Source organism: Cygnus olor, chromosome 13 (genome assembly GCF_009769625.2).
Source record: "Cygnus olor isolate bCygOlo1 chromosome 13, bCygOlo1.pri.v2, whole genome shotgun sequence".
NCBI lineage: Eukaryota > Metazoa > Chordata > Aves > Anseriformes > Anatidae > Cygnus > Cygnus olor.
The window spans coordinates 14,050,671-14,072,642 of record NC_049181.1 but is presented as its reverse complement, the minus strand read 5'-3'; the positions used below and the strand labels follow the sequence as shown (position 1 = coordinate 14,072,642).

The 21,972-nt window shown below is 46.7% G+C and overlaps 1 protein-coding gene and 1 long non-coding RNA gene across 7 annotated transcripts in view; both read left to right on the top strand.

Moving 5' to 3' along the window:
• NRK (Nik related kinase) overlaps positions 1-21,972 on the top strand; it is a 103,140-nt gene that overhangs the window by 17,687 nt on the left and 63,481 nt on the right. For 3 of the 4 annotated variants that reach the window (XM_040572215.1, XM_040572214.1, XM_040572213.1), the window contains exon 3: positions 19,273-19,329. In XM_040572215.1, the coding sequence (XP_040428149.1) occupies positions 19,315-19,329 (15 nt within the window). In that variant the 5' untranslated portion in view covers positions 19,273-19,314. Of the gene's footprint in view, positions 1-375; positions 394-19,272; positions 19,330-21,972 lie in introns of those variants that run through there. The other variant, XM_040572216.1, reaches the window with a different exon arrangement.
• LOC121077215 lies at positions 8,169-13,650 on the top strand. 3 transcript variants are annotated; one of them, XR_005823957.1, is made up of 3 exons: positions 8,169-8,297; positions 8,421-8,514; positions 9,461-10,722. It is a non-coding gene; the product is annotated as an uncharacterized LOC121077215 (long non-coding RNA). The 3 variants fall into 3 exon arrangements; XR_005823958.1 differs by having other exon boundaries at positions 8,415-8,514; XR_005823956.1 differs by lacking the exon at positions 8,421-8,514 and having other exon boundaries at positions 9,461-13,650.

Below are 21,972 nucleotides of genomic sequence, written 5' to 3'. Positions count from 1 at the left end.
CAGCAGAGACCTACTCTGGGAGAGACTTTAGGACTCTTAGTTTATCGATTCTTGGTTTTTTTTAGTTAACAAGATAAAGAGAAATCGCTCCTTGTCCTACTAGTTCAGCTGTACTCTGACAGCCCTCAGCCTTCTAAGAAAGTTTTCATGGGCCAAATGAGGTCATCAGCAGTATCTGCAGTGAGCTTGTGTTCTGATGTTGAGAGGCACCTGTTGAGGGCTTCTGACTTCCTCTGTCCTAATGGTGTGGATTATCCCTCTTGTGGGGCCAGCATTTTTGGGTGGCCCAGCGAGTGAGAGGCCAGTGGCTTTGGTGTGTTCTGGGGGGTGACGTTTTTTGGAGCATGATCTTGCAGGCACGATGGTGAACCATGAAACATTTGCAGCTGTTTGGTGAGTGGAATGGTTGTACCTCTAAAGAGTCTGAGGGCACAGAGAGCTTGGGAGGAGTGCTCTGTTTTAGGACTGTGGGGTTTGAAAGGGAAAATGTGGACTTCCAGTAATGCAGCTGATGAAAACGAAGCGGTGCTGTTGCTGAGGCTTAGTGGAGAGTGGAAGCAGTACAGCCCTCCCGTAGTCACTGCACAGGCAATGTCTTTATTTCTGTGTAGTCACCTAAGACCTCGGATACGCAAAGGAAGCAGGTCTGAGCGAGGAAGTGCATCTTCTGGTTGGTAATACAACTGCTGCTTGGCACTGAACCGTGCTTCAATTGTTGACATGAGTTATGAGTTCCTCCGCTGTTGATGTACATGGCAGGGGGGTAATGAAGCACAAATATGACTTTTCTGTTTATCTTAAACAATTTGGAAGTCTGCTGAGTCTCCTTCATAACTCATTTCATTGAGTCGTTGGCTGAAGTAGTTGAGAGCAAGGGGAGGGGGAAAGCAACGTGGTTTTTTATCGAGGAAGGTTTGGTGCTCCATGCAAAGAATCACCAGACCATGCTAAATTATGAAGTGTGAAAGTCTGTGGACTGCATTCGAAACCTTAATCTATGGCAGTGCCTCAGGCACTTAATGGAAAGCTGAATTTAAGAAACGTCTCTGTTATGTCCAGTGCGATCCAGAAGGTCTTGAGTAAGCTGAAAACTTCAAAGCATCTCTTCTGGGGGTGGTCAGAAGCGGGCACCTTCTGAGGAATGTTGCTCAGGGCTGAAACGGAATCTCAGTCTCCAGACTGCTGCAAACAGAGACATTAAAATGCCGTATAGTCTTAGGGTGTTTTGTTATCGTTTGTGGTCAGTTATGGTTTTAAAGGCAATCATAGCCTTCAGGGCACTGAGGTTTTCGTAAGTCGAGTGGGGAAACTGCTTCTTCTTCGTGGAAATGATAGAATGCAGCTTTCTGTTCCACCAGCAGTTGGTACAAGTGCTTGGTTGTCTATTCATTTGCTTTATTTGGTTTGTAGCTGATTAGCTTGTCCCCCTGAAAAGCTAGTTAATTGTAGGTAGGAGCGTATAAAAAAAGTACTGCTGCGGCGTATTTGGGGGGGGTCATCAAGTCATTGTGTGCATCCTTGGTGCAGCAGTGTGAGCAGCTAAGGGAGGTGAGCTGCTAATCCTGGCAGCGGGGTTTCCTTCAGGAATAAGTCTGAGCTTAGTGTGTGCTCGTGCTGTTGTCTTGAGATCTGAAATGCTGTCGTGCTTATGAACAGGTTGCCCTGAAAGCCTAATATCTAATGGTTGTAATAACATTAAATACACGGTTGGGTGTTTTGATATTTAACTTGTGCCTCTGATTTGTAATAACACCTGTGAAATACCTACTGGATGTGTTTGTTCCTCCTTTCTCAGTTGCTTACAGCTCCTAAGTACCTTCACGTAGATGTCCACGTGCTTTATTCAACCCTGGAATTTAAAATAATGGATCATACATGTGAAATTAATTAGCAAGTCATAAAGTCTTGGTTCTGGTTAGTGAATATTTTAGAGGAATTCAATTAAGATTCTTAAATGTAGGGCTAGTTTATCAAAAATAGAAGAGCAAGGATGTGAAAAATCCTCTCAGCTGTGAAGTGCTTCTAATAAAGTAAAGGCTTTTTGACTGAGCAGAGCAATGCACAATAATTAGATGTGCCACATCAGCCATTAGAGAATAGTAAAACCTTTGCAAATAATTTGTTGTCAGGCCTGCTGCTCCCGTCTCCTCCGTGTTTTTGACTTGAATGTCCACCTGGGAGAGCGCAGTGCATTTTTGTCATAATCTGGTGGCGTTTTGAGCTCAGATGTTGGCACTGGGGCATGCTATTTTGAAGGTAAGAGCACATGCTAAAAATGCACTGGTGACAACACCAAGCACAGGAGGAAATAATAAGTTCAGCCTTTTAATTTCCCTGCTCCAGCACATCGCTGGTGACTTTGGTTTCAGTCCCTCCTACTGCTCGGCAGCTTCTGGATTAATGCCCACATGAAGATATAGATCAGAGGGACCAGCACTTTGCGTGCTTGAGTTGTACCATGCCTCACCTACCCTGAAACGTTTATTGTCTGTGTTATCTCTTCCGTAGAAAGAATTAGCGGAATTAAGGGAAAACTTAGGAGAAATAGTCTTTGTGCAGCCCAAAAAACGTCTCAGGGCATGTAACAAGCTATTGGGGTGAACTAAGGAAACAATGTCCCTTGGTTTTAAACAGCACAAAATCTAGTGTTTGGTTTCTAGATGTTTGAATCCTGTTTCAGGCTAGCTTTAGTAACTTTCCTTATTTCTGAATGAGTCACAGACCTATGGAATAGATGTCAGTCTGAGCTGCAAAACGTGCATGGTTTGTTCTGCCCCAGCGAAACGCCGTTGCAGCAGAGGTGAGCTTGCACTCACTCCCCCTGTTGAGCCCCTGTCCTCCTGTAGAGCAGTCCTGAAATAACACTGTAAGAAGCACTAGTGATGTCAGCTAGTACATGTAGCTGTCGAGGTATAGTTTTGCCCTCCAATGGCCACCCAGCAGCAATTAAAAGCACTTCCATGCCTGTGCCAGGAAGGTTTTGTATGTGGTCTGTTCTTGTACTCAGTGACGCTTGAGCACGCTGCCACCGATCCCTGCAGCTTCTCTGCCTTGCTCCCCAAACACAGGGACACTGAAGGGGATATTTTGGGGTGCCACAGCTCTGGTGCACCGCCACACACAGTGCTGGGCACAGCCGGGGTCTTCCTGCAGGGCCTGGGGCCAAGCAGTGCCATGTCTGGCCACAGCACAGCTATTGAGGCTGCAGCTGCCCGGACGGACAGACGGACAGCAGCAAACCCTGGTCGGGCAGTTGGTAATCCTGCCCTTCTGCGGCATTTGTGAGGAAACGGAGCTGAAAAGCTGGCTTTCATTGGGAGCTCGGGTCGGACAGCTTGCCCCGTCAGTAGACAAGGTGCAGGTCAGCCCCTCGTCCTGCTGTAATGCAGTTTCCAGTAAGCGGTTTTACATTGTAATGTCATAAGCGTGGTCAAATCCTTCTCCTGTCTGGTGTTCAGCTGTTATCAGGCTGCTGGCCAGTGCTAATTCTCCTGGCCTGTGCAGAACTGTGAATACGGGTCTTGAGAATAAAATTGAAGAAGAAACTACTTCTCAGCTGTTTGTAGTATGCTTTTTTATTTTTAAAGCCTCTCTGTGTTCTCATCCTGCCCACATAACCTACCAATGTCGTGAGATTCCTGAAAGGCTTTTAAGATTTGTTTTAGAAGCGCCTTTTCAAAGGCCTGTCTCATCTCCTCCTTTTTCCCCAACAAAGCATGAAGGCTTAGAAACTTCTGAGTTCTTAGGAAAAAACAAGCCAGAAGACGTCCTTTGTGGCAAACTTTGTGGCCCTTTCAGCCCCTACACAAGTGATCGTATGAGCCAAGATGTAAGGCGAGCATGTGGTCTGTGCCTGTGCTGTTAGGCACTCCCATCATGTAAGAAGAAGAATTTCTCATAAAGGCAAGAGAGGGGTGGACGTGGCCAGCTGCAGTTCAGGAGATCTAGTTTTTCTTCTTGCTCCAGCCTGTCATTTTTTGCTACTTAGTCTGTATGAGCGGTATTTTTTGAGGAGCACTGCTGCCTTCTACCCCTATGGAAGAGCCAGGCTGTGGGGGCAAAATTGCACAGAGAAATTCCTCCTGTGCTGTTTCTTGTCCAGGCTTTAATAGGGTCATCCAAGGCTCTGAGCTGCCTTGAAACTCTGCTTTCTTGAAAGCACATAGTGATTCATAGAATCATTAAGGTTGGAAAAGCCCTCCAAGACCATCTGGTCCAACCATCGCCCTACCACCAATGTCACCCACTAAACCGTGTCCCTAAGCACCATGTCCAACCTCTCCTTGAATGCCCCCAGATGGTGGCAGTCCTTATTTTTTGCAGTGTTTTGGGGTTCTCTTTGAAATGAATTAATGTACTTAGGGAGCTGACTGGGGAGAAGTGGATAGCAGCCACTTACTGAGCATCGTGCTGTTCGGAAACGGTTTCATCTGAACCAAAACCCGCTGAGTTCAACAGAAACAGTGGAAAAATTTTAAGAAATGAGTTGGCTGATGTTTGGAAACCTTGCTTCAGAAATGTCAAAACACGGCATTTCATTTGCTTCATTCTTCTAAGCATACACTTTAATTTAGCTGAATATTTAATATTTCATGGATTGTCTTCAGTGCTGCGCGTTCTAAAGGAAGGCGCCGTCATACTGAAGTAATTTGGCATTGCCAGAATAAATATGTAAATATTAATGAACTCTTACAGTTCTGAATTTCCATCTTATAAGGAGTGTTTACAACTGAAAGCGAGAACAGTTGGCAAAATACAGGCATTTTGTGGAGTTTTACTGAATGCTGGAATTGTCTGAATTCCATTTTCTGGCTCTATAGTTACTCACTTGCTATATTCGTTACCAGCAGTTTTGATGTCGTTTTTTTCTTTTTTTTTTTGTGCAAATATTTTGAGGAAAAGGGCATAAAAGAGATGTGTGGTTGCCTTCTGAAAATATAAATATTACTGAACTTAAGGAACTTTCTAGCTTTCTTGTTTATTATACTAAATTTTGGCGTGGATTTTTTTTCCTGGTATTTAAAAATAATGGCAAAAGAATAACCAATTTACTCATTTTTTCTGCCATGGCAGATTTGTCTTCTCTTGTTTTATTCTTTCCTTTAAACCTGTGAACAATTATACTAAAATATGCAACAAAAACAGTATAAAATAAATATGCCTATGGTTTAGATAATGGACTCTGTAATGTATTATTTAAACAGATTGTCCATGATGTTGTCTTGTAACATGGAAAAAAGAGAAGAGCCGGGAGAAAATTTCTTTGCTTTAATATTTGCTTTTTGCAGTCTAACGTGAAATATTTATCACGAGAGGCTTCTTTGCGCCCAGCAGCCAAATAACATCAGCAGACACCTGGTTTCCCTTTATTCATATCGGAGGCAGAGTTAGGTGCTGCGGACCTTTGGTCCCTTTGCCGAGGTGCAGGATCCCCGCTGTGCACCACTTGCTGCTGGGGGAGCTGAGCCCGGCCGTGCTGTTTGCCCTGCAGAAGAGGACGGGCAATGCCGACACGCAGCTCGGGTGCACCGCTCCGTTCCTCCTCCGTGACCCTTTTTTGATGAAGGGTGAGTTGTTTCCAGAAGCCCAGGTTTTGTTGTCTCTCCCGGTGGAAGGCAGCCAGCCTTCTGTGGGACAGCAGCCGTGCCAACACTTGCTGCCTGTGCTGTGCCCGGCGAGCCGGCAGCTGCCGAGCCCTGGGCTGCTCGGGCATCACGGACAGTGCATGCCAGGGACATACCGTGTTCAGGAGACACTGGGCTTCTTGTGCATGTGCAGCTCAGCCTAAGCAGGCCTGGCGATTCCCAAATACGTTGAGCTCCTGCTCACGTGGTGGTGAGGAGGCTTGCACATGTACAGGACATGTCAGATTTCTGGATGCCCAACCGGGACTGTTTCCTTGGCAGAAAAAGAGGTTGGACCTGGAGAAACTATGCATATTGTAGCCTACTCTCCCTGAATATGGAGAGAGGATGAAGGAATAAAGAGATGCACCAACCTTCCTTTCTCCTGGACGCTTGAAAGACTTTAGTCAGAAATGTTTTGAATAAAGGAAGTTGCAAAACAAAGGCTGGAAACTCAGGTCTCTGATCCCGCGGGCTGGTGAGTAAAGGTTAGAGAGAGAGAGGATTTAGGATTCACCCTTTCCTATCTCACTGTCTTCCTTTCTTTGTAACGTGTCAGATTTTAGGTACCCACCTGGTAAAAGACCTTGCATGGTCTGTGTTCGTGGCTTGCATGTTGAAATTAGAGTACTTTCATGTTGGCACAGGAATCTTGTAAGGGGCAGACACGTGTGTGATCAGGTGGGGGCTGAGCTCTTTGTAGGTTTGCAGAGCCCCTAATAATGCTTTCGTGAGGCTGGTCAGAATTGCAACAAATTCTTGGTTAGTTCATGTAACGTTGTTCAACTACTTCGTCCAAATTCACAGATCTCGGGCCAAGAATGAAAGAAAACGTCCTGTCAGCCCAGGGTGAATCTCGGAGCCCACGCAGCACTTGTCCTGTCTGCCCCGCAGATGGGTTTTGAGTGTCAGAGCGAGGAAAGGCAGCTTGGCTTTCTGAGCCTTGGGAGCTGCAGCACCCTGCACTGCTTACATTACGGAGTCCCGGCTGGTCACTCTCTCTTTCGATGTGATTAGTGTTAAAGAAATCCTTTGTATTGCAAAGATGGGCTTCTAGGCTGACTCCGACAGGCTTGGCGAAGGCAGCGCTGAGCTCTCCCAGGGGGCTGGGGCCGAATGGGGACTGTAGGCGCCAGCGGGGTTTGGGATGGGGACGGCGCAGTGATTATTAATGGGGAGCATGGCCGGCTGAGTCCTGTTGGGTGTAAACACTGCCCGAACTTCCAGAGGGGTGGTTCTTTCCAATTCCTGGTGCTTGTGTGCCAGCAGTGGGTTTTCCTTCCTTTCTGGCTTCCTGTACTGCCAAGCAAGCAACATGAATGTCATTACACAGTGCCCTGTTATCTACACTGTTTGCTTCTTGTAGTCATTGTGTGATATGAAAAGTCCCCAGGACTGCATGATGCACGTTCGCTCCCAGGGATCTCCTCTAAACCTGGGCAGGACCAGGAAGAGAAACGGGGAAGCTGCTGCTTCTGCATTTTTCACACCCTGGGGCAGGCTGCTGCTGTCTGTGCTCTTCCCTAGGTGTTTGCAGAGGGCTGCGATCTGATAAGCCGGGGCTGGCTCGTGGCCTGGCTGCCGAGGAGGAGGAGGAGGAGGACGTCTGTGTTTGTGCATCAGCACCCACTGAAGGAAGCCTTATGAGCAAGCAGGGTTTGAAAGACGTGAGATGACGGAGAGCTTTGCCTCTGGATTTCTTTTGTTTTCCCCATTATTCTCTTAACTTTATCTCTGTTTACCATCAGTGTAGCCATTCATTTCTGCAGATGGGCTTCTGAGGCTTGGTATTTCCAACCCGCTTGCTCGGGGCTGCTTTGCATGGGTGCTGGTGCTTTTACGTAACTGGGTGTGTGTGTGGAGCTGGTGATGAAGCAGAACAACAGCACTCTTGAGGTTTGGCAGAAAATAGTTTCTTACGTTATTACTCTTGACTTTTTTTTTTCTTGGCAAAAACAAAAGGAAGCTTTAGCAGGTAGGAGGTTGCTGCCTTGCCACAGAAACATGTTCTCACGTACAGCTGCTGCAAGGGCAAAACCACCAGCCGGACCCTGCCCTAAGTGTGGCCGACGTTTGCTGTCCCAGTTAGCAACCAAAACCCTGCTCTCATTGATCACGAGACATGAATATTATTAACCTCACACCACTCAGCCTTCTAATCAGTGCTGATTGCTGGCTTTCTTAAACCATTTTTTCTGGGGTGGAAGGGAGGAGGGACAGAAAAAGCTGGTAACAGAAATAAAGGGGAATTTCCAAAGAACTCACCGTTGGCCTCTCTCTTTATTTTTTAAAGCCCCTGTGAAACTGCAGGGACAGAATTATGTGAAAGATGGGCACTTTGGAAAATCATGTCCAGTACGGCCAGATCAGTGAAAGGGAAGTGATGAGCAAAAGCAGTGCAGGCCAGCAAGCGTGTCCACGCTTGACAAAGCTGGGCTAGAAAAACATTTCTAATTTAAATGGGGCAACCATGTATGCCAACCAGGTCTTTAAAAATAATTATTTGGAACTGTTACTTTTCTTTTTTTTTCTTTTTTTCCCAGTCTTTTGCCCATGGTGTCTTTTGTTTTAACCTCTTCAAAGTGGATGTAAAGTGCTAACAGCAACATGATAGCACTCACCTTGTGCTCGTTTGCTTGCAAAGTGGCAAATCCGGGGAGCCAGTCCCTAAAGGTAGTTCTCTGATTTCAAAACCACTTCCCATTTGGTATTTGGGTTTCTGTAACCCTTCCATTATTGAATATTACCTTCTTGTGCAAACTGATGTCAAAAATATGTATTTTCTGTAAGTTGCAGTGGTACAAACTAGAAAGCACTCTTGTAGTGCTAATGCTAAGACCAAAAGAAAGTAGCCTGCCAGCACTGATTGTGTATGGGTTTTTACATTAAGGTGAGTTCTGAAGTCTTTTAAACCTCCTGGGTTTTGAGGAGAGACAACATTGTAAAACTAATGAAATGGAGTTGCTTGGAGGTTTGTCCTTTCTTATCCTGTTCTTCGTCTCTGTCCTCAGCAGTCCCAATTCCTTTGCTGGGTCCTTCAGGGTCTCTGCTAGCATGTGTGCCCATGGCCACCACCTCTGCTGCCACGCTGGGGCTGGCTGCAGGCATCTGGCAGGCAGCACGGGGCCCGCTCTGCCACCCTCCTCTCCGGAGGGTGTCAGGTGTGTCTCTGTTTTTCAGAAAGCACTTAGGATTTTAATCATCTCTGTAATTTCTGCCTATCAGTTTTGGTTGATGTGGGCTGGCAGGAGAAAACATGGGTGGATGCAAGGGCAGCACAATTGTCTAAGCCCAGCCTTGTCAAGAGACCAGGCTAAGCTCTTTGATACTAGAGGAGAGCTTGCAGCTCTGTGTAATTTCATGTCCCTCCCTGCACCCAAAGGTTCAGAAACCAGAAGGCAACACAAAACACTCAGGAGATGGGTTTGCCTAGCATTTGTGATATTTAAATATGTGCATTGGCAGTGCTGCAGGGTTTTAGCTGGCCCTGCAGATTTTTTCTCCTGTGCTTATTACCAGATTTATCCTGAGGAGCAATGAGCTGTTGGTGGTGTATTTTGGCATCTGGATGTGGATGACAGAATATGCGAGGAAGCTGCAAAAGGAAGTTATTTTGAAACTGGTGGATGGTTAAACTTTCAGAGTCAGATTTAATGTGAACACAATTAGAAGAAGATGTTAAAGCAGGGGTGCCAGTTTTTTAAGCTTGTATTATACACGTAAAGCAGGTTATAGATATGCTATTCAACATTTCTCTGGCCAGCTTCCTGCATTAGTTGGATCCTTCATGGAATGTTTAGGTTGTTTTGCTGTTCTGTTTTTTTCTTTCTTGACAGCTGCTTTGTGATGGGCTGCAGCTGGCTGGACAGGCTATTGCAAGCAAGCAGATAGCATTCAGAGCTGGGAAAAGGAGAGCTGGGCTGGAGACTGAATCACAAGAAGGAGTCTGGTGCAGCTTCACTGACACTTGTGGTTTCCTGGGCTGAGCCAGAGGATTTCGATCTTACAGTTTTGAAAATCTGTGTGTGCATGCACACGTTTGTCCATGCTGCCTTGGACCCCGTGGCGTTTGGTGTTGTACAGGTTTGCAAAGAAGCTATTCCTGCCTGGGAGAGTTTGATACGACATACGTGAGTGAGAGGAAAGGGATCAAATGCATATGCCAGTGAACGTGTGCGTGTCTGTAGTCAGTGAGGACTGCAGGCGGTGTTCCCATCCTGCTGGCTTCAGTGAGGCAGGAGCACGCCCGAGAGCTCGAGGTGCTCAGCGGACGGCTTCGAACCGCGCTGAGCTGAGTAAACCGGGCAGGTTTACACAGGGCAAGGCAACAAGACCAGAGTTCAGAAATCTGGTAAAGCTCTTCAGCGGTTAATACAGGAAACTCTCAGTCCCTTTGGTGACCGACTCGTCAAACGGTTCGCTGCTGCTTGTGTTCTGTACGCGCTGGCAATTGCCCGTCTGCGTCGCTTAAGGTTCTGCGGTTCTTCAGCTGTGATGTGTTCAGCTATTTTGGTGAAATTCTTCTGCAGGGGTGGTTTTGTGTTCGCTTGTTTTTCCACTCAAGAGCTCGCCGTTCATTTCTCTCTGCTGTGATTGACTTCGATCCCTGCAGAAGACTGGAAGGCAGGGCGTTGGAAAGGAACTGCTCAGAGCTGGTGAGGGGCTACTGCTGCACATCTGACCCACGGTGTGCCTGAGCAGGGCTTCTGCTGCCTGCTTCTGCTGCCTGAGGCTGATCAGGTCAGCTCAGAAAAAGGAACACCAAGGCTCTTCTCAAAGTCAGGGATTTCTTTAGGAAAGTGGACTTGGAAGCTCTCCTCTTTCTGAATTACAGAAGAAAAGTTTATTTTGCTTTTAAGAATAATTAGGTAGTCAGGTTTCATTTTGGATACCAACTTGACACGGAAAATCTTTCCAAACTTTTAACTCCTATTCCCTTGCATGTTGTGGACCACCCGGCCAATAGGATTTTAGAAGGAGCGGAGCAGGAACTGACCCCTTACAAGATCAGTGCCATGCACTTCATCTCTTGCATTCAGAAGTCTGGCGACTAATGTATTTTCTTACAGACTAATTGTGCCCATTAACTCCCTATTTCTTTTTGGAGATGGTGCATCAGAACCAAATGAGAAGACACCAAGAGGAGATGCTCTTTTTTCATTATGAAATGCTCTGTGAAAGCCTGTGTAGGTGTTTGGAAAATACACCCTTTCCCTAGGCAATGGTCAGACCTGCTGAACTCAACAGTAGTGCTTGGTGTATTTTGCCTTCAGGATTCATCTCAGGTAAAGGGAGCTCTAGGAGGTTATTTGTTACAGAGTCCTGAAGGAAAGGCTCAGAGACCCCAAGACAGAGCCAGGTGATGCCAACCAGGTTCTAGCATCGGGCTGACCATCCTGCGCAGAGCCACGTAAAGCCGCGTATCCACGCCTCTGCTATCTGTGTAAGGAAGACACCAGCAGAAATGGAGTGAAAAAGTAATTCACCATTAAAATTGTTACAGCTCTCATCATCAAGGCTGGAACTGTCTGAGCTGTGCTCCCTTACTGTCCTTTTAAACAAACAAACAAAAAAACACAACAGCAACAGTTTTACCCCATGCAGAACCTTATTCATGCTGTGCCTTATATGCAAGAGGAAATTCAACTCAATTATATTTATCGTTCATGAGAATGGTGAAGGATTTTTTAATCATGCTTTTCAAAAACTTAGTGATGTAATTGCTGAGAAGTTAATGTGCCTTCAAAATCATATTTATGTGGGATAGAAGGCCAATAAAGCCTTGTTTATTGGCACATGTCTGGGAAGGCTGCATTAGTTACAAGGTTAAAACACGAATCTGATCACACGAGATCTGTAATTGCTTTGTGCAGCTCAACCTTCAGAGCTTCGCAGTGGCGGCGAGCCAAAATTCCCTCCTTTGGATGCCTGCTCCAAAAGCCCGGCCACCCATCAGCTGACCCCAGGTCTGGCCCCGACTTCCTTCCAGTGGGCTGGGGCCGGTGAGGCGCATCCGACCGCCCGTGACTTCATCCAGCAGAGATGTGCTGCGTGTGGCTTTTCTCTAGTGCCCTGAATTTCTGTAAGCGGATGGACGTGAGTCACTGGGGTGGAGGGGTTTGTACCTCTTCCTACACTTAACTTTTCACCAGGCCTCGGTCTACAAAATGAAACTTTTTTTTTTTCCCAAAACTGTTTATTTTGCTGGATGCACAGATTTTTGGCACAGCAGATCTTTGCTGTCTCAGATCCCTACTGGGCACTGCAGGTGCTGCATGGGACAGGCTCCTGGCCAGGGCTTCGTGGCTGTGGGGCTGCAGTCACCCAGGCTGGATGGCCACATCCCCCGGCAGGGTGACATCCCTGGGCTGCTGGGGCTGGAGACATGGCAGTGCGTCCCTGGGAATGGTGGCATCCCTGCCCTCCTGTCACGGGTCCCTGGGGCTGGAAACATAGCAGCAGGCTTGGATGGATGTTAAGAGGCACCATGAATGTTTTAATCAGTGGTGAATGGCAAGGCTGTTGGAACCACTAGTTGTATAAATACTGAAATTTAGGCTCAGAAATTTTATGTCCCAGTAAGTGAAGTGCGAGGAAAAGGGGAGTGGTGGCCAGCGTGCTCTTCGTGCCTCCCCTCCCATTCTCTGCACTGCCCCCAGCATTGCTCTCTAGATCCGTGTGTCCCTTTCATGTTGTTTGGAAACTTCAGGTGACAGTAGGATCTCTACAGCCTCATGTCTGCATTTTTAGCTGAATAACAAACCAGGCGAGGGTCCCTTCCAGATTACTCTGCCTGGCATGGAGGAGCAGGAGATGACAGCGGATGTTCTGCTGCCCCCCAGTTTCAAATAAGCTGTGGACAAGACTCCTGTTGTGTTTGAGTAGCATGGTATTTTCTAAAGTGATTAGTGTTTGGCTTGATCTTGCTAATCTCAACATGAACGACCTCTTTGAGGGCAGATTTCAAAATCCCGAGAGATCCATCTCTGGTACGATCTTACACAAGCACGCAGTAGCCTTGAGTGGTTGGTGTTTTGCATAAGGCCAGTAATCTGATGGAGTGAGTAACATACTGATACTGCAGAAGCGTAGACACTCAAATAGATGTTTGCGAAAGGGCTGGAATTCCCTCCTTTGTTTCACTTTGTTTTCCCACTGCTCTGCAGTCAGACACAGACGAACACCAGGGAAAGCAAACAATCTGCATTGCCACTTGTACAATGGGAGGAAACGGGAACTGCACAGGTTTAAAAAAAAATGGACAGAAAAACTATTTCTGGTTGCTCTTGGGCCGTGAAGGCTGTGGTACAGTCGTTTGCATCAGGAGTAAAAAAAATGTCCTTTTCCTCAAGGCTGTTGTACCATTGAAACGGCTCTTGTCCGTCCCTCTCCTCTAGCTGGTGTGGCTTGGGCAGAATTTCAAGTGATTGATAAAAATCATACATTCTGATCTCTTCTCTGGCTAACGGGTTGCTATTGTAGTTTACGGGAAGTCCTGTACCACTGCTGCCTTAGTTGTCTTCTACAGTGAACTCAGTTCCAGTGCTGTTGTTTTCTTTCTTGTTTCTCTAAGTGTGTGACATAAATAGGAGCACCGGGAGGAATTCCAGGGTTTTGTTGGGTTTTGTATGTTTATTTATTTATTTTAATCTTACCCCTGAAACTTATAAAACTAAAAAAAAATACGGAAATTATCAAACTAGTATTTTTCAGTTTGGGTGAGCGTGCAAAATGCTTACCTACTTCTGGGATGCGATAAAACTAGGGAGGGAGGGAAGCAATGGAAGGAGCAGAATGACCTGCACAGAAATAGGGCAGTGGTGTTTGCTAGGAAAGGAACGTGCTTTTCACTGAAAACTCAAGTCATTTTGCTATATACATTTGCTGACGTTTGCAAAAATACCCTTTTTAGTTTGGAATGCAGTGTTTTCATTTTTTGGAATGCTTTCATTTCTATGCACGTACTATGTATCTAATATTTATTAATTTAACATGCTTTGCCTTAAAGTGCACTGAGTGTTATTAATTAACTTGTATTCTTTATCTGTCTACCAGCAAACACGTTAGATTTTACTGTTAATGGTTTACAACCTGAGTTCTGGGGCATGCTGGACAGTGTCCAGCTCCACAGGATGTCCTATACCGAAAGTATAAAATCTTGCCTGGCTCCTTGGAACGCACTGACTCAGCAAGAGGAGTGGGAGCTAGCCTATGAGGGGGGGATAAACCTTGAAGAGCACGTCTCGACTATTAACAGTATATTAATAGTTATGTTGCTCTCCACTTCTTTGGTCTACGTCCCCAAAAGACGCCAGAGACCTTGCAATAGAAGTGCCCCCAAAGCTTTATGGTGTCGGTCAGGGTAGGCTTTCTGCAGCCTGGGCTGCACGATTAAAAGGATGAAGCTGTGATCAAAGCCATAGCCACGTTCCCACCTGGCTGCTGCCGTGGCTTCTTCCTGGGGGTTAACAAGAAGGCTTTCTGAAACTGGGAATTATCTGCCACAGACTGCTGTGTGCTTCTTGTTTTTTAAACTCAGCTCTCAGAATTGCTGCGGGCTACGTGTTTGTGTTTAAAATGAAATGGATCGTTTCTGGAATCCAGTGCTAGCGTTCAGCACCCTGAGCTCTTCCTCAGACCATTCGCTAACAAAAACCAGCCCCAAACATACAAACCCTGCCTGCTTGTTCACACCAGACAAGACCCCCCAGGACAGCGGGATGTCTGGTGTGAGCAGCCGTGCACTGCCAGACGGGGGCTGCGCCTGGACAGGGCAACGTACCTGCAGGTACCTCATAAGGACCATCACTGCGTTGGGGTCGCCTGCAATAGGACGTGGTGTTCCCTGACTCCCCGTGCAGAGCATTGTTTGCCACGTAGTCTCATAAAGGCTCTCCTTGCCCCACAGGATGGAAGGGGTGGAGGGGAGGGGGCAGAAGGGTGGGGACCTGTTCTCCGGGGTGCAAAAAGCCGAGCTGGCAGCCTCCCAGCAACCGCAAGGCCTCGCGTTGGTTAGCCCGAGATGGGCTCAGGTTTCAGAGCTCATTGAGTGGGTTTTCAACAGGAAACCTGCCTGCCGAAGTGTGCTTTCAGGAGGAACGTGCAGCTCAACAGCTGAGCCTTCACCCTGCTCATCCAGAGCAGCTGGCAGCAGGCTGCAGAGGTTATCCCGTAGTCAGCGCCTTTGGGTGAGAGAGTCCTCCAGCCTTGAAGTCTTCCACCTCAGCCAGACAGCCTTGCTTTCAAGTACAAACCTGGAAGACACAGAGATGGCCCTGAGGGTTAAGTTTGTGCTGTCTGCCAGCTCACTGGGTTCACTGGGCAGGCAGTGTAACTCCAGTGACCCTGGAGCCTGCTGTGGATGTTTTGACCAACAGCGTAAGTGATGCACGCACACGTGTGATGGCAGAGGGTGTTCGGTGTGATATTGCCCTCACACTGCACACGGGCACCTTGTAACCAGCCACACAGCAAGGTAGGTCTGGGAGGGGAGCTCTCAAACCCAGCACTCTGCGTGACCACAGTCTGGCGGTCTCAGGTCTGTGTCACCGAGAGCTGGGACCTCAGGGCTCTACCTGTAATAATGGCCCAAGCTAGGGACTCACAATTTTTTTTGTTTGGATCCAAGAGGAAAAGGTACTGTACACGATGAAATTTTATGTAAATACACTTAATTCAAGTAAAGCCCCCTTATCAGCTAATAGCTTGACTGCTAATGCTGATACTCTTGTTTGCTCTAAATTGCATAATGTTTGTCTTGACCCTTGGTAAAGGGCATAGATAAATGATGCCTTTATCTATCTAACTAAGAAGATAAATGCATATTCACTCAGAATAACACCAAGCGATCCATCCCATTCCACACAGATCTCCCTGCAGAGACAACGTGCAGTTGAAGCTCATCAGAAACAGATCTTTGGCACGAGCATCTCCTGCAAATGTGGCTGTGATGACCAGCATGCAGATTCTGAAACGTGTCTGCTGGCCCCAGGTTTGCAGCACGTTACTGCAGCGACTAACTGGCAATTGCAGCCGACGTTAAGTGGAAATATTTTCTGGGGGAGAAGAGGAATTTAGCTGGACTCAGAGCTAATGGGAGAATTCCTTCCAACTTGGCTACCTCACCAAAATGTAGGCAGGAACTTCAGCTTTAGAAAATCACTGAACTTCTGAATCGTTCCACTCTGAGTTTTGTGTGTGATGGATAGCATTTAACGCTGTATTTTGGGTGGGAGCAGGGCTGAGTTGCACATGGCTGTTGGATGCTTTGGCTGCGCTCTCAAGAGTCAAAACATGTTCCCAAACTGAGCGTTTGGGTGAAAGATGAAACCTTGTAGTAGTGAAACGGGGGCCCACAGAGCACTGCTGCCCTCAGTCCAGTTTCTGGGCATAAGTTTCTGGAAATAAACAACACTGGGTCTTGAACCACAGCAGGTTGGTGCCTGGTGATGGTCTGCAGAGGAGGAGCTGCTGCAGCTTGCTCAGAGGACTGGGAGTGCTGTGCCCCTTGTTCTTCCTCACGGTCTGGATTAAATCAAAAAAGACACACATTTATGTCTCGTCCCTGGAAGTAAGTGCATCTGTAGATGTCGTTCGGTTGGGCAACAGTTAAAACAAAACACCCAGTTGCTGCTGGGAGCCTTACACATGTGCACACACCACACACACACACAAAATCAGAGCACCACCTTTCTAAAAACAATTCAAACATGCTCAAACTTGTGGCTTCAGCAGAAGTACAAGTGTGTAAAAGTTCCCATGAACTCTGCCTAACCTCTGAGATTTATTGATAAATGAAAAAATGAGGGGCCAGGCCCTGAAACCTTTCCTTACGTAGCCACTAGTGTGTTAGCAAGAACCCCGGGGCTGGGCTCAGGATGTTTACTGCTTTTAGAAACGTTGAGGCAAATGAACTTGAAAGAGTTCGAGGAAGCAGCATAAAGGACCTGAGATTTTCATTCTGACTGCCAGGGTGGTCGTGGTCTCTGCCTTAAAGCAACTCAACGTGCAGCCTGTTGCCCTGCTCAGTCAATTGCACAAGCATTAGTGGTTCTCCTCTGTGAACATACATAGGTGTCCTCTTATTTGTGCATGTTAGGGTGGTGTGAGAGGTAAGTGGAAATGATGGTCTGTGCTGTGTAGTTCTGACACGCTGTTTGGGGCATATGCTAGCAGGTTCGGAGACTTTTGAGAAGATCTGGTGCTCTACAATGACGATGAATACTTTAGGAATATGCACAACTGTAATCAACAATACATTTTCCAAAATGGCAGTAAAACTATCTCATTATTAAAATGTAGATATATTATCTATAGATAAATATTTAGCTGCAGTAACCAAGATAGTCTTTTTTTTTTTCCTGGTCTCAACACACTTCTAAACTAATTAATCCCTTTTAGATAATTTACATGAGGTTTAGATAACCTTTTCCTGAGGCTAACCTGCAGCCCTTGGCATGACCCTGCACAAGCTTCTGGGGCGGAGAAGATGAGGTTGTCCAGCTTAATACAACCAAGAACCGCAGAAAGCTCTCTTCAAAAGGTTTGATAACAGTTGGTGAGAATAAATTGTTGCCAGTTGAGAATTGGAGCAAACCAATGAGCGTTTGCTGCCCCTTTACTTTCTGATCGTTTCCTTTTGTCCTCTCAAAAAAGGTTTGGATTCTCTTGTGCATTGCCCCCTCTCTCTGTTTTGTTCCAGGGTAATAAAAGGGTCTAGAAGAAGATAAGGGTGGGAATTGTGTGCAGTTAATGTAATGTGAGTCCATGTAAAGGCTGCTTTACCCAGTCGGAGGCTGCTTATCTCAGGTGAACCCCTGCAGATGGACGATAGGATATTGGCCCATGGGTTTTTCTTGGGGAAAGAAACTTGGGTGCGAGGCAGCTGTGTGCCTGAGAGAAGGTGCAGGGCACAATCCTGCCCTCTGCACAGGCTGAGCTCCTCCCGCCCAGCCCTCGGCAGGGCTGCAGACCTGGGAGCTTTTAGGAGTGGGGGAGCAGGGTCAAGTGGTGCATCCCATGCAGAGATGCCTTGTGACCCACAAAACAAAAGGGCACGCTGTTTTCTTTCCCATAAATGCTGATTTTCCAAATCATTTTTTTTTCTGGGATTCAGCATTCTCATTTATAAAGGCAAAAGTGAGTGAGAACAGCAGGTTTGCGCACAGTGGGAACAACCGTGGCTGCAAAACAACATGGCTTTTGTGCAGAGGGACAATCTGACCAGGTCTCACCCTGAAGTCAAAACTGAACACCAAGCCTTTCCCATTTCCCTACTCTGAATATTCAGCATTGAGTATCCTACTAGTGATTTATTTTTTAGTAAAGAAAAGAAACACATCCCATGCTTCTCTGTAATTATGAAAATCAGAGTAAATCCATGACGTTGTCCTCTGCAGAACGTCTGAGTGCATCCCACCAGCTCGGCGAGTCGTTCTGCTGCTTCGTGCAGTGCAAGCTGGAGTTAAACCAGGGTGCCAGCCTGTCTGGCATTGCTCGCCTCGTGGAAGGCCCTCTCTCGCTCTATTGCCAAGACATTCAATGCCTGGAAGCCTTCACAAACAATGCCCTCCAGCAGCGGGGCCGTGCTGCTCCGGGGAAGCTGGCCAGCTGGGGAAAGATGGATGCCGATGTCCCTGTCCTGCTGGCGCACAGCACCATGGTGCTGCATGGTGTGGGCTTGGGGGGCATGCGTCTGCTTCGTCTTCCTCCAACATCTGCAATCCTACAGAAATCCAAGTGCTCAAGTTCATGAGAAAAAGCTTTGCAGTCCCAGGGGTGCTTCCAGGGAAGGAGGGCACTTATAAATACACAAAATCTCAGCAGGATTTAGTTTTCTGTAAAAGAAAACGTGACTGTGACATATTGCCTGAGAACGAGGCATCGTTTTTCTTTGATGCAAAATTGCTTAGTCGTTGAAATAACGCTCGTCTGCAATTTTGTATGATAGGACCTGGGTTTTAAAATGACATCAACCTAGCTTTTAATTTTGCAGGTGTAAATTGCACCTGCAAATCATTTTGTCTGCAAACCACAGCATTTCATGTTTGATTTCCCGATTTCCTACGGCGTACTTAACTGATGTCAGTTAGTTATTTCAATATCCAGCTTCTCAGGCACCACTATTTCAGGAGTAAAATTACAGTCTTAAAGCTTCAAACCCATTTCTGAACCTTTGATGGAAGGGAAGAGTTAGGAAGTGCAGCCAACCCGCAGTTCATACAAATCTTTTGATACAATCCTTGAGATGAGTGTTGGGTATTGTCAGAAAACACTGTGCTTTGCATCTGTTGAGCAACTTGATCTAACCATGCCAAGAAGCTGTGCAATTTTCCAGCGAGATTCCTGGTTGCTTTTCTGAAACACATGCTTCTGAACCATAGTTTGTCAGTCTTAGCATTGAGTTTGCTCTTTTAATAGCTTTATTCCCTGTTGCCTCCTTTTTCCTAACTTTGTCTTGAAAAACTAACCACTTAGTCTAAAATTACCAGTTATCTGTCACGTGGGCTGCACCTCTTCCATGGGAGATGGATGGAGACCCATACGCTCGTTCCACATTGTGCTCTGACAGACGAGCTAAATGCATATTTGCTGCCATGTACATAGTTTACATGCATGCTTTACTGACAGTATTCTGTTTGCCTAACAGGGTCGCCATGTTAAGACTGGGCAGCTAGCAGCAATCAAAGTGATGAATGTTACTGAGGTGAGTACAAAACCAAAAATAAAATAAAATAAACTGTTATCAAGGCGTAAAGGAAAATAAAGAATCAGAGAATAGTGAAAATGTGGGTAGCTTATAAGATGATGCATAGGTATAAATTATGGTAACTGAGCAGTGGTTTATGGTTTTTGGAGTACTGAGAGGCCTTAATACAGCCAGATTTTCAGCAGTGGCTGTCCAGTGGCAACAAAGCAATAAGGGAATGCACATCTATATATTTTGATGCTCTGAAATAATGAAGAGAACTCTCTTCCTGCTTATTTTAAGTTGATTATCTGTTTGCAGAGATAGCAAGTAAAAGATTTCCTGTAGCTCTGTGCTGCCCCTTCTGTTTAAGCGCATCCTCTCCTTGCCAGCCGTTCCTCAGTGTATCTACCCTGACAACTAGCAAGCAGGAACATGCTAAAAATGCAAATGTAGCACTTTTTTATTGCCATTTGACAGATGAGGGAAGGAGACGGGTTTAATTGGCACTGTCACTGCTCACATTTACGAGGTGGTATGGGTGCTGGAACAGGGTGTCAACAAAGTAGCTAAGCATTGATTTTTGTTTCAGAGAGCAGCATGTAAGGAAGCAGCTTGCCTCCTTGACACTGCATGAGCCTGAGCCCCAGAAGGGTTGGGATGTGCCTGTGTCCTTGAGCGTGAGGATATGTTGTGGTTTGGTCTGATGCACCTGTTCTCACGGACAGCCAGATCCTTGTTGTCTCACTCTGGCAGCGTGGATGTGGTGCATAAAACACCAAGACAATGTTAGAGTCTTCTTGGGATGCTGTGGGTCATAGCCTAAAATAGGAAACAGGTCCTCTGGACCAAGTCTGCGCATGCTACAGCTACATGGAGCATTTTAGACAAGCACAAGCAAGCTCTGGCTGCGTTTTTGTGTCTTCTGCTTGTCTTGGAAGACAATGGAGCGAGTTAGCATCTGCATGGGCATTGTCACGTAGAACGGGTCCAGGCCAGCTGTCTCTGCTGATGGTGTAGGAATCCAGCCCTGAGCAGCGACTGCTCTGAATGGCACACTGCTTTTCTGAACTTTGCTGCTGCTGCAGTCCTTTACAGAGCAGCCTGGTTTGGCTGTGGCTGCTACCTTGTAAAATAAGCATGCGTAGTTGAATTCCAAGTGTTGTTCCTGTCTGTGGGTAGAGGAGGGTAGATTAGTCAGTGCTACATTAAATTGATGGAATTTTAGCTTATAGCTAAACTTACGCAGTTACATACGTCATAATGTGCTTTGCCTTAGAGACATAGCAGTCACCAAACATGAGGCTGCTGGATTTTGAGAGCGAGAAGAAGTAGGGTTTGAGTCGCAGACAGATTCCTGGGGTCAGAGCACCTCTGTGCTCTTCTTTGACAAAGGAATTTACACGAGAGATCCTGTCCAGGACTCAGAAGCGATCGAAAGCTGCTCTGTAGAATGTGTTCATGCTTTGCTGGGCCTGCCAGCAGTGCTTGAGGGCTGGCCAGAGATGTCACTTGTGGGCTGTCATGTTAACACAAGTGACAGTCCCTTCCTTGATGAAACAATTGAAGCAAAAACTGCAGGAAGGGAACCTTGGAAAGATTTCCTTCCCTTCTGCTATATATAACGCAGTCTCCTTTGTATGTAAGTAACAAAATGCAGCACGCAGTAATGTCTGCTTGCTTGGAAACAAAATTTAGATGGAAGACAGCCTTGTGCTTCGGCTTCAGGAATCCCCAGTGATGGACTTGCATGGTTCTGGGAACAAAGCACAGCTGCTCAGGTCTCATTTGCTGCTGCTTTGCAGGCTGGAAAGCCAGCACCATCCTGGGGAATCTGTCCCCTCGCTCGAGGGCCTGAGCAGCAACGATAACAGATCGTGCTGTTTTCACATTGAGTCGCTTAACACGAAAGCAGTTGTGACGGTTTCAGAGTTTAACAGTGAGCGTGCCGGTGCAGCCACCTGGGGGGTTTCCCTGGTGCTCTTCCCCAAGCTCTGAGCGAGTCCATTTTAGCTGGACATGAGCGTTCCTGCTCTCTGACCTCGGTGCACGGTGAGGCTTTCTGCTGTTACTTCCACTTCTGGAACACCAGGCTGGCTGCATTCCTGCTGCTGAGGCGCAGGTTGGGAGACCCGGATCCAGTCCTCTGCTTCATCTACACTGCTGCTGCACGAGGTCGGAGCTGGGTAAGGCTGAGGCTGCTGCTGGATGTGCCCAGGGCATCTCTGAACCTCAGCCCTCCGCCTGTAAAATAGCAAAAACTTTCACAGCATGGAGGTACTGAAGCCTCTCACAGCATTAGCGGGTGCAAACTGTAACGCAGAAATCCTTTCAATCTCCAGAAATTTAGTGTGATAAATTCAGCCTGCCAAGGATTCGGTATTTCTCCTGCGTTGTCAGTCTGCTCAAGTTTCAGTTATTTTCTGTTCCTTTGGGCTTGAAAAACTGGCTCGAGGCATTAAATAAAATCTTTAAAATATTGAAATCCCCGTCTTCGACGTCCTGCATATAAATTGCACCTGAGAGCAACATCTCACAGGGAGTTTGGCTCATGAGAAATGGAAGCTGTCACAGTAAACCTGCTTGAGTGAGATGGGAGGCTCCCAGCCCCTGTGGTCATCTTCATCTTGGGGTGGTTATTGGATCTGATTAGTGCTGCAC